Raw genomic sequence first — 13,113 nt, forward strand, 5'->3', positions numbered from 1 at the left:
TTAGTGCAGGAGCCATGAATGGCCACATAGCCTGTTTCTTCTGTTTTTTATGATCACTCTCCACAACATTTAAGAGCACATTTGTACTTGTATGCATGTCACATCCTAAGGATGATTCAAAGTTCATTAGTCTCCAACGGTACATCATAGGTGGTGATTGCTACAAGGAAAAGTAACTGGTAATTTTTTTTCACATTAGGATCGCACAATCAACAGTTATACTTTGTTCATACATAATATTAGACTTCTAGATTGTATTTTGCTCAAGCACTTCCCCCAAGAGGTAACATTACACAGTTCAGAACACAGGGATAAAGTAGAAAAAGTGGGTAGCCATCTCAGGGTTGGCTAGAGAAACCTCTTGTACTAACACAATGCTATTCCTGTAGTTAGCTCGCTGCAATGAATTACTCTTGCTATCCGTGTCATTGTCGAACAATAGATCATACAATATCGATCTGAGGTATTCAGCCCACCTTGGCTGTGCCAGCACAGCCTGTGTGTTTCCAGTATTTCCACTGGTAAACAGGAATCACATGCCAGGTCCCAATGAAGAAAAATTTTGGAGATCCTGGTACAAAAATAAGGGGTCACCTTCTAACAACAAAGAGGAGAAAGGATTTCTCTCAGATGGTCGAGAGTCCTTGGAAGTCCCTTTCTTAAAGGGTGGTGGACTCAGATTCTTTGACTACTTCTAAAGCAGTGGTAAATAGATTCTTGGTACACAAGGAATGAAAGAATACCAGGGATAGACAGAAATATGGAATAGAAGTTACAATCAGTTCAACTATAATATTATTAGATGGTGGAGTTCAAGGAGCCTGGGGACCTAATGCTGTGACCTTGTATGTGAAAACTGCACAACTATGGAGAAGAGAACAAGGGAGAGGGACCAATTAGTTAGCCCCTCGACACTCATGCAAATAACAATTTTTATTTTGCCACAGCTAAGAACAGAGGTCCCTAACAGCAGAGTGAAAGACATCAAGGAAACAAGCTGGAAAAATATCATGAATGGGAGAGAAAGCGAAATGAAATTGCAGTTCACATCAGAATCATGAAAAAGCTGAAGTGTATTTTGAGATTTTGAAGAATCTTAGTTGATCTAAAACCCGCAAGATAGAAATCTCTAATTGTTTCCTGTGTCGCGCAATAGTTAAATAAAAAGGAAAATGAATGCAAAATGGTTGGGCTGGTGCAAATGCAGGAATGAAGGGGTCACATCCCTGAAATATTGGAAGGAGTTCCAGAACAAGGGAATGTTACTCTGAAGGAATACATTTCACAAAGAGAAATGGCACCAATGTTCTTATGGAGAGAATATGGACAATAATGGAAATTTGGGCCAAATCTTTCTGCTTGTAGCTGGTAATTCAGCTATTTAAAGAGATGAGTTACATGTCTGCACTGAGAGGCTAGAACCAAATGAGGGACTGATGATGTTGCATCTATCATTGACCTTTATTGCAGTATTTCACACAGAGACGAAAGGAGTTTTGCTGGAATTCCCTTGTATTATGCTGGGGAAACCTTCATTCAGGCCCTCTACCAGGTTAGACTTGGCAAAAGAGCTAAGGTGTTGTTAATGTCACTGAGGATTCTAGGCCTGGAGATCAGGAGGCAAAGTGTATTTCAAATTACTTTAGTTTTGGTTAATGTTTTTAATTACTGCTAGCATTTTAAACTAATTTTAGTTTTAAATTCTTATAGTAATTTTATTTACTTTTCAAATATCTTAATTTCAGAGGCATTTAAAAACGGTTGAAGTTTCTTCAGGCTTTGACAGCAGACAATGCTCAGTTCTTAGCTTCACTACACCAGTTATATTGGCCCTGCATATTTGGTCCAGCTAAGTTCAGGCAGCTGAGTACATGCTATGGGGGCTCATTAATGTGAGATCAGCATGATGCAACTGATAGTACAGTGCACAAAGGAAGTTTGCAAGTAAAAAGAAAATTAAAAGTTAAAAAAAAATCAATGGACCCAAGAAGAAGCAAATGGAGTTTTGAGCAGATAAAAAGTAATTACAAAGACGACAAGTTAGAAGTACTCAGAGATGAAGCAGAGAGTTAATTATGGGGAAAGCAGACATGGTGCCTATTTGGAAAGGATGCCCTCCATCAAATTTTCCAATTGTTTAAGTGATTAAATTGGTATACTAGAGCAAAATGAGGAATAATTGTTGGGATGAAATTGATTCTAAAAACAGAATAGAATTGAATTCACCAAGCCCCAATAACATTTACCCGTGGGCCTAGTCTACTGAAAGATTAAAAAAAATGGTTCACAGTCTGCAGACACAATTTTTCAATCTGCTTTAAATATGCAATTTGCACTATTAAACAGCAGAGTAGTGAATATGATATCCTTATTTAAGAATGAATAGCTAATTAACTATGTATTCATTAGTATAGCATCAGCTGTGGGCAAACATAAAATTCCTAAACACTTGTAGAGAATTTGAACTATATACCTTAATTTTCAGCATTTACCCCGACAAGAATTAAATACTTATATTCTTGCTACATCCTTAAAACTGAGGAATGTTAGCCAGAGTGCTCTTTCTGTCATGAAAAATTGTACTTACTTTTCTCGTGGAGCAACTTTCTGCCATTCAAATTTGTATTCGGTCTCGCCTTCCTCCGTCTGCAATCACATAGACTTTAGTTCATGCTACTTCTTTTAAAACTGACTCTTTAGATTTTTAAGTATTATCTTAAAAGGTGGGGTAAATTTATCAAATTTTGATTTTCTTACCTCTTTGTTCTCTTGATTGTCAGTCATTTGAAGAAAAATAAAGGAAACTTAAGTTAGCTTTCAGTACTCCACAATGAAAAAAAGTACTAAACCAAAAAGGGAGGAGGAGATTGGTGGTCTCTCTCCAGAAATTTGTGAAATAATTTAAAACTGAATCAAACCTTACCCGTCTTTGCTCCTGGAGGTGCCTCATACATAAAATTAAGCCCATTCTTAACACGTTCATCACCCATAAGTAACCTGAAAAAAAGTTATTATGGAAACTATTAACGTGGATTTGAAATCTTTAGAGCACAGAATCATAACAAGGTAACTTTTTGAACATTTTTATTTCTACAGAATTACACAGAGGCAGGTCATTTGCCCAACCAGTCAATGCTGGAATTTGTGCTCCAGTCGACATTCCTTCCATCTTTCCTCAGTTAAATCTGAACCCATTTTCCCCTTCTCTCTCGTATACCTGTCCAGCTTCCCCCAAGGACATCAATATTATTTGCTTCAAGCATTGCATATGTTAGTGAGTTCCACATTGCAAGATTGGTTTATCAGAGGAAGATTACTTTATCAGAGGGACATGAGAGACTGCTGTGTACTCTGTTTCACAGGGACATGGCTCACTCCCAACTCACCTGACACAGTGTTCCAGCCCAAGGGTTTTATGATCCACCGCATGGACCGGGTAAAGGAAAAGGGCAAGGGAAAATGTGGCGGTATCTGCTTATGTCAAACTCATTGGGGGTGCATGGATGTGGCAGTCTTGTCCTATTCCTGCTCCCCTGACCTGGAACACCTTGCAGTGAAATGCCGACCGTTCTACCTTCCACGGAAGTTCTCCACCATCAACCTGACTGCAGTCTACAAGTCACCTCAGGCAGACATCAAGCTGGCACTTGAGGAACTAAGCACTGTAATCAACAAGAACGAAGTGGCATACCCCGACACCTGTCACATTGTGGCAGGAGACTTTAATCAGGCCAACTTGAAGAAGCCTCTACCTAACTAATATCAACACATCACCTGCAATACTAAACACACTCGATCACTGCTATAGTAACATCAAGAATGCCTACCACTCCATCCCTCACCCACACTTTGGTAAATCTGACCACCTGGCTGTGGTTCTTCTGCCTGCATACGGACAGAGACTGAAGAGCGCAGTACTAGTGAAGAGGACTATGAAGAGCTGGACGGCAGAAGCAGAGGAGCGAATTTGGGATTGTTTCGAGTTGGTGGACTGGACTATTTTAAAGGATTTGTCAACAGACCTAAATGAATATACCACAGTTGTCACCGACTTCATAAGGACATGCATGGACGAGTATGTACCCATAAGAACATTCCGAGTCTTCCGTAACAAGAAGCCCTGGATGAATCAGGAGATTCATAATCTGCTGAGGGCTAGATCTGTGGCGTTTAGGGCTAGTGACCCAGGGTCATATAAGAAGTCCAGGTATGACCTCCAGAAGAAAATTGCGAGTGCAAAAAGACAATTTCAGACAAAACTGGAACCACAGATGGACGCTCGACAGCTGTGGCAGGGCTTGCACAATACAACTTCCTACAAGGAGAGATCAGATAGCATAAGTGGCCACGATCTATCACTCCCGGATGAGCTCTTATGCCTTTTATGCACACTTCGATAGGGAGAAGTATGACACACCCAGATGAGCCCCCACACCTCCAGATGACCGTATAATTTCAGTCTCTAAGGCTGATGTCCGGACATCCTTCAAGAGGGTGAATCCACAAAATGTTTCTGGTCCGGATGGCGTACCTGGTCAAGTACTGAAGATTTGTGCTGACCAACTGATTGGTGTACTTACAGACATATTCAAACTCTTGCTTCTGCGGTCTGAGATTCCCACCTGCTTCAAGAAGGCGTCAATTGTACCAGAGCCCAAGAAGAGTGTGGTGACCTGCTTCAATGACTACCGTCCGGTAGCACTTACATCAACTGTAATGATGTGCTTCAAGAGGTTGGTTATATCGCGAATCAACTCCTGCCTCAGTGATGACCTGGATCCGCTCCATTTTGCCAACCGCCACAACAGGTCAACAGCAGATGTGATTTCTCTGGCTCTTCACTCTGCTCTGGACCATCTGGACAACAGGAACTTGTATATCAGGCTGCTCTTCATCAACTACAGCTCAGCGTTCAACAGAATCATCCCATCCAAACTCATCATCAAGCTTCAAGACCAGGGCTTCAGTCCCTCCCTCTGCAACTGGATACTCGACTTGTCAGCAGACCTCAATCAGTGAGGACTGGTAACAACATCTCCTCCTCACTGATCATCAACACAGGTGCACCTCAAGCCTGCTCTACTCTCTATACACACATGATTGTGTGGCTAAGCACAGCTCCAATGCCATCCTCAAATTTGCTGATGACACTACTGTTGCTGGACAAATCATAGGTGGCAATGAGTCAGCTTACTGGAGACAGATAAGAGACCTGGTTGAGTGGTGCCGCAACAACTTCTCGTTCAACATCAGCAAAACTAAAGACCTCAGGAAGGGGAAGGAGGGCAAACATGCACCAATCTACATTGGGGGAATCAGCAATGGAGAGAGTCAGCAGCTTTAAATTCCACAGTGTTAACATATCGGATGACCTGCCCTGGGCCCAGCACAAAGACGCAATCACAAGGAAAGCATGCCAGCATCTTTACTTTCTTAGGAGGTTAAGGATGTTCGGCTTTTCACTAAGCCCTTTAACAAACTTCTGTAGATGTAGTGTTGAAAGTATCCCGACTGGTTGCATCATGGTCTGGTCTGGCAATTCAAATGTGCAGGAATGCAAAATGCTGCAGAGAGTAGTGGACTCTGCCCAATACATCACGGGCATATCCATCCCCACCATCGGTAGTATCTACAGGAGGCGCTGCCTCAAGAAGACAACATCCATCATCAAAGATCCTCATCAACTGGGCCATGCCATCTTTTCGCAGCTATCATCGGGCAGGAGGTACGAAAGCCTGAAGTTCCACACCACCAGGTTCAAGAACAGCTGTTTCCCTTCAACCATTCAGTTCTTGAACCAACCGGCAAAACCCTAATCACCACTACAGTTTAGCAACACTAGGACCATTCTGATCACTTTGCACTAAAATGGACTTCGTATTTTTTGTTCGATTTGTGTTTTTTTCTTGTAAAAATTGTGTATAATTTATGCTTAATTTATGTTTTTCTTGTGAATGCTGCTTTTTGATGCCATGTGCCTGTGATGCTGCTGCAAGTAAGTTTTTCATTGCACCTCTGCATACATGTACTTATGTATCTGACAATAAACTCGACTTTGGCACATTCTCACCCCTTTGGATAAAATAGATTCATCCAAGTTTTCCATTGGATATCTTTGTATCTTTGATCAATAGCCTCTATAGCTATGCTCTTCCCCATAAGTTGGGATATTCTCTTTGTACAAAAACTTGTATTATTTAAAAGACAACAGATCATCCTCTGCCTTCTGTTCTCAAAAGAAGACAAAACCTGATGTACACACCCATGCATTTCTGGTATCATCCTTGCAAATCTTCCCTGCACCCTTTTTGGTGTCCCTATATCCCAATTATAATAAGGCAACCAGAATTGTACACAGTGATCAAGATTCAATAGTAGCTTTAATTTAATAAAAACAGACAATGTTAGAAATACTCAGCAGCTCAGAAGCAATTACATTTTTTCTTTCTCTTTCCCCATGGCTGCCTCACCTGCTAAGTATTTCCAGCATTGTCTGCTGGTAATTCAGACTTCCAGCATCTGTAGCTTTCAGCTTTATTTAAATGACAGGGTTTGACTTCTCCACTTTTCAATTCCATCCCTCTAGAAATGAATGCTAATGGTTGGTTTGCTTTTCTCTATACATGTGCTTGCGAACCTATGGTTCCACTTACACTGATTGCTGTATTTGTGCCCTGAGATCCCTTTATTCCTCAACTCCACTTCCAAATAAGATTTGAGCTCACTAAAAAAAAACTATCAATTTATTTATTTGGAAACAGATTCAGTTACAGACCAGTACATTACAAGATGTTCACAAAATGTCTAGGTGTGAACAAAAGCACAGGAAATAAATGAAAACTTAGGAAATGATACCTAAAGAAAGAAAGATCAAACTTTCAAGTAAAGCAGGAAATACAAGCCTAAGGATATAAATGAAAACCAAAGTAAAATTTGCAAGGCACCAGAGTCAAAACAATGTAACCACAATGGTTACATTATGGAAGGAGGTCATTTAACCCATCAGGTCCATACTGGCTCTATGAAAGTGCAATGCAGCTAATCTCTTGTTCTCTCTCCTTCACTCTCCAAATTTTCCATTCAGCTAGTTAAGAACTCCTTTTGAATACTTTGAATACAATTGAACCGTCTCTAAAACTACCCAAGAGGGTATTCCAAGCCTTAACTACTTACTCAGAAAGGAGGATTTCATGATGTCAGTTTTAGAGCTACTGCTAATCATCATTCTATGACCCCTGGTTCTTGACATTCTCACAATGGGAAGGGTTTCTCTCATTGCAATCTGTATAGATCCTAAATATCAATCAGATTCTCCATTAACTTCCTGTGTACCAAGGAAAACAGCCCCAGCTTTTCCAGTCTATTCATACAACCTAAGTCCCTGGAATAATTTTAATAAATCGCTTCCACACCTCCTCTGAAGTATTTACAATTTTCCTTAAGTGTGACATCCAGAACTGGACATACAACCATAACTGGAGTGTTATCAGTGCTTCATCATGACTTCCTTGCTCTTGTACTCAATGCCTCTATTTATAAAGCCCAAGATTCAATGAACCACCTTCATCATTTTCTCAACCTGTCCTGCCATGTTAAGTTACTATTGCACAAATACCCAAGATCTCCCTGTTCTTGTACTCCTTCTAGAACCGTGTACTTCGATTTATATTTTCTGTTTGCATTCTTAATATCATATTATAAACTTCGTGTTTCTCAGCAGCAAGATGAAACTTTTCACCTTGAACTGCCCTGATGAAAGGTCACTGCCCTGAATGTTCAAGTCTGATCCCCTCTCCATTCATGCTGCCTTATTTAAGAATTTCAAGCATTTTCCGTTTGTTGAGTCAGACAGCATGGAATTGGGCCCTTCGACCCACTGACTCCTTGCTGTCCATCAAATATACATCCATACTTATGCTATATGAACCCCACTTTATTATCCCCACACTCCCATCAACTCCCACCTAGATTCTACCACTCACCTACACACTACGAGCAATTTACAGAAGCTAAGTAATCTATCAACCTGAACATCTTTGGGATCAAACTGAAGCATCCAGAGAAAACCTTCGTGGTTACTAGAAGTCCAAACTCCACAGACAGCACAAGGATTGAACTTGGTTGCTGGAGCTGTGAGGCACCACTGTGCCAGCCACCATTTGTTTTAGATTTCTAGCATGCAGGGTATTTTGCTTGTTTTGAATAACAAAGTCTTAGTTACTGCTGAACCACCTCTCTGGCTTTGGAAAACTAAATTCACCCATACTATTTATAGTTGGGGGGGGGGGGGGTGGGTGTGATGATGGGGAGGCTGATAGAAGCAGTAAGAGGATCTACTGTATGGGGACTACCAGATGCCTCGCTATCTGTCACAATAAAAACATTTTATATTAAAGAATTTCACTTTAACTAATGGGGACTTGCACTGAAAAGGTGCACAGGCGATTTCAATATATCCTCTAGATTCCTCTTTGAACACAAGAGGACAAGAGCCCTTGGATCAAGTGATCCAGAAGTACAGAACAGCAACGGAAGGGGTGTTGTCTGTGTGCATGTATATAAAACCAAGATAGAAAGCGTCAGAGTGAAAGATTAACTTTTACAATTAAGAATTTGACAAAAATATCAAAATAAATACAATTTCATACCTGTTATCATATACTTCTTGTTCTTTTATGTACTGCTGCATTAGCTCTTCTTGTTTCTTTTTCTCATACGAAATTTTTTGTTCTGCCATCCATACCTCAAAATAAGATAGATATAAACTTAGTCACCATGCCACTGCTTACATTTAATGGTAGTTTTGTGTCTATTAAAACAGAGTTATGCAGGGAAGTAGGGTTCACACTTGCTGCTGTGGGTTCCTTCTTTCCAAGTATAGGAAGTTTTCTATTTATCAGTCAGATATTTCAAACTAATTTGATCTCTCAATAACATTGCATAAGGCAAATTTGGTAACCTTTTAAGTCTTTTTTGTGTACATACAATTATCCATTTTCACATACGACAAAGAGTGCAAATGGTCAAGTTTCTTTCTGTAGCAAGCCACGGGTGCCTATTCTCTTCAGGAGTTCTGTGTATTCTTTTGAAAAAAATGGTAGCTATATTGTGCTTTTAATGTAGTAAAATATCACAACTTGCTTCCAAGGAACGTAATTAGACAAAAGTTGACAGATTCAAAACAAGGAGACACAAGTTTAGAGTGGCAGACGCTGGGTCAAAAGATAGATCTTTAGAGATTAGATTATGTCTGCTTTGAGTGGCTCTCACATCTGACGTTAAAAAACATGTTATAATTAGTGCAAAACCTTTTGGCTGCTGTGACCATAGAATGGTTTTAATGCTAGATAAGTTGGCTGGTTATCATTCATTCAACAAGTGTTTGGCTTGGCTCAGTGGTAGAATCCTTGTCTCTACATCAGAGGGTCATGAGTTTAAGAATCACAGCTTGATCTTCAAAACAAGTTCTGTTTTCCAAAAGATATTGAAGAACATAACAATGTAGCATTTTTATTTGATTTTTTTATGGTAGTGAAACAAGTAACCACAGCCCTGTAAACAGATCAGCTTTAAAAGCAACTGCTAAAGAATACATGCATTATTTCTTTTTGAAAATTATTTTCGTCTTTAGATTTGGAAGGAAACTTTCAAAAAGATTTTATTTGGCTAATTCATTTATGGTTTGTTGATTTGTTTCTGAATGTCAGAAATGTTCAGGGATATTTAGAACCCCAATGGCTTTGACAGCTTTTAAATCTGGGGCATTGCTTGTTCTGGCTATCTGCGGCACTCCATTGTATTATCTGAGGACACGTTACAGCTCAAGGCTGCATCACTCAACTTCACGACTGTCTGGACAATAAAGAACAACAATGATACATTGGTCAAGTTCAAGAGATTGTTAGATAAGCATATGGAGGAATTTAAGATAGAGGGGTATGTGGGAGGAAGGGGTTAGTCTTAGGAGTGGTTTGAAGGTCGGCATAACATGGTGGGCCAAAGGGCCTGTATTGTGCTGTATTATTCTATGGTTCTAATAATGAATACATCATCTTTGTCCTTTAAGAGGAGTACTAAGGGACGATTGCATTTTCAGAGGTATCATATTTTAGATGAGAGTAAAAAATGTACTCATACCCCTTCTCAGATGAATACAAACAATCCTACAGTAATACGTGAAGAACAGGAGGGGAATTTCTTGGTGTCCTGATAAATATATTTTCTTAACTAAAACAACAAAAATCATCTGGTTATATATTTTATTGCTATGACTTTGCTATGAATAAATTGGCTGATACATTTCCCCTATTACAACAGTAACTACATATCAAAAGCAACCTACAGAGCACTGGAGGAACTCAGCGGGTAAGGAAGCATCTATGGAGGGAAATGGACAGTCAATGTTTCTGGTCAAGACCGTCCATCCGGACTCAAATAATCCAGATCCAGGTAAAGGGTCTTAACCCGAAACGTTGACTGTCCATTTTCCTCCACAGATGCTGCCTGACCTGCTGAGTTCCTCCAACACTTTTTGTGTTGCTCCAGATTCCAGCATCTGCAATCACTTGTGACTATATACCAAAAGCACTTCGGTGTGACTTGGAAAAGGAAGAAAAGAAAGAATGAGGAAAAGTTCTTTCTTATCTGGTAAAACAAAATCTGTTCCTCAAACCTTCAGTTCTAATATCAGTTTAAACCAAGTAGGATCTGCCTTTACTTGGTCCCTTCACAATCTTGGGATCTCCATAAGACTTCACAGCCAAAGTAATTTTTTGAAGAGCAGTTACTATTGTAATGCAGGAAATGCATCAACCAATGGAGGTCAGCAAGGTTTCCTATTTAGCAACATCATAATGACCAGATAACAAAACAAAACTCTCGAGAGATAATTATTGGGCAGGACACCAAGGACAGTCAAGACTTTCTTCCATAATATTACCCTGGATGGCACCTTTTACATCCAACACAGAGCAGACAAAGCTTGATTAACATTTCATTCAAAGGCAGTATTAATTTTACCATAGCGTCCCCTCAGGACTACATTGGAGTGTCAGCATAAATCTTTGTGCACAATTTTCTAGATTGAGAGTCACAGCTACAATCTTCTAATTTGAAGTCAAGAATGCCACCAACTGAATCAAATTCAACACTGGTATGCAAAGTATGCATAAAGTAAGTTTTACAAGGAGTAACAATGTACAAGCATAGTCGAATGGAAACAGACAGCCACCAACTAGACGTAGACCACTCTTGTCACAAATTGCATCTGCTAACTACAGTTCTGATGTAGCTAATTAAAAAACCTTCCCACATACTTTTATACTAACATAAACAATGCCAAAAAAACAAATGGCATTTAAATTGTGCCTTTAATGCAGTAAAAACTTCCAAAACAATTTCATAAAGGTATCCATAGACATCAATGTTGAAGAAATCAGGTAGGGCGACCAAAAGCCTCATCAAATGTTAAGTTTTACTGATGGTCATAAAGGAACAGAGGGAGCGAGAGAAACAAAAGCACTAAAGAGGAAATTGCAAGGACCAACACCTAGGTGACTGCGGGCATAGATATCAATGTTGGACCTAAAGAAGAGACACAAGGTCAAAGTCAGAGAAACAAAATGGAATAAAAGATCTGAGTTTTAGGTGGTTTCAAAAATGGAAAGAAGACCTCAGAGGCACTAAAACACATGATTTTAAATAAGTTATTGTCGTAACTGTAAATTATATAGCTGAAGAGTAAATTTACTGCTGCTGGAAGAAAGTTCTTGGATCAGTGTTCTTGTACACAAGGCTTAGTATCTATCATGGTTGGATTCTGGTATATTTCTAATTCACTGCATGGCCAAATGGTAGAATTATTCGAATATGCAGCACCTTACTGCAGCGGGAAGGTTAGTAATAATGGACCTCTACATTTGTAATGAGCTTGCTGCATATCATGATGCTCAGTTAGAGCTCCAAATGGTGCAAGTTAAGCTTCTCTTTCCTCTCCACTCAGTCCATCCCCAAATATTTTCTCATATTTACTGTGCAATTGTGATTTTCACAGTAGATTGAATCTCCATGGAACTAATCTGCATAATAACCACTATCGCTTGTGACTAGCCCAAGATTTATCTCTCAGATTAGCAATAATACCTAATTTAAAAATTCTTAGCTTTTTTTAAATCCATGGTCTCACCCGTCTGCAATATCAACCAATTCTCGAAAATGTCTATGTTCTTGACCTTTTGAGTTTATCCCATATTTAATGGTTGAGAAATTATAAAATTCTAAAAGAAAACTTGATGACTGATCAAACCTTCTCCTTTACTAGTAAATAGCGATAAACTCGGCTCTATGTTTTTGTTTTGAATTCAATCCTACTGATCGCCACCGTAAATAATTCGTGCCTGGGGATCGAGGATGACTTGCTTCCCCCTCCCCCTCAGGTTTTGATGTGACCAATGCAAACCGTAGATTATGCCACGGATGGGGCGGGCGATGGATAATTTCGAAAGTGCTGCGAATGTAAATACAGCCCAGCGGATGACATCTGCAAAACTGCAGGATGACCAAATTCAAAGTAGAGTTTAAAGAATGACGCTCAAGTTAACTTTTGTAAGAGTTATACTTTTTTCCCCCAAATAAATTTAATGTCCATTAAGTTGATTTTTTTTAGGAAAGAGTACAGAGATCAAAGGCCCATTGCTGTGTCTAAACAAATAAAATATTTGGAGACACAAGAGTCGACAGATGGGGGAATCTGGAGCAACAAGCAACCTGCTGGGAGAACAGCGGGTCGAGCAGCGTTAGTGGAGAGAGTGGACAGTCAGCGTTAGGGGCTGAGCCCCAGCACCTGGCGCGGTGGCCGGGACGGTGACACGGGACGGGGCTGGAACCGGCCCGCTCTGGCTCAGCCGACGGTACCCTCGCCCTCGGCTGAACTCCCAACCTCCGACTCGCCGCTCACCTTTTTGATGTTGGACTTGGAGGCCGGGTGGAAATCCTTTTTACACATGAAGTTGGCGAATGACTTCCCCATGGCGACGAGAGCAGCTTCGGGACCGCCGGACGCGAGAAGGGAGCAGGATCAAGGCCGGACCCACAGACTACAATCCCAACCGCCCC

The 13,113-nt window shown here is 40.2% G+C and overlaps 1 protein-coding gene across 1 annotated transcript in view; it reads right to left on the reverse strand.

Moving 5' to 3' along the window:
- Positions 1 to 13,103, reverse strand: part of cir1 (corepressor interacting with RBPJ, CIR1) — a 38,798-nt gene extending 25,695 nt beyond the window's left edge. The window contains exons 1-5 of the mRNA XM_052028170.1: positions 12,956 to 13,103; positions 8,649 to 8,743; positions 2,924 to 2,997; positions 2,758 to 2,768; positions 2,588 to 2,646 (exon numbers count right to left, since the gene is read on the reverse strand). Coding sequence (XP_051884130.1) covers positions 2,588 to 2,646; positions 2,758 to 2,768; positions 2,924 to 2,997; positions 8,649 to 8,743; positions 12,956 to 13,027 — 311 coding nt within the window. The 5' untranslated portion in view covers positions 13,028 to 13,103. The remainder of the gene's footprint in view (positions 1 to 2,587; positions 2,647 to 2,757; positions 2,769 to 2,923; positions 2,998 to 8,648; positions 8,744 to 12,955) is intronic.
- Positions 13,104 to 13,113: the final 10 nt, after the last annotated feature.

This window comes from Pristis pectinata, chromosome 1, assembly GCF_009764475.1.
Source record: "Pristis pectinata isolate sPriPec2 chromosome 1, sPriPec2.1.pri, whole genome shotgun sequence".
Lineage (NCBI taxonomy): Eukaryota > Metazoa > Chordata > Chondrichthyes > Rhinopristiformes > Pristidae > Pristis > Pristis pectinata.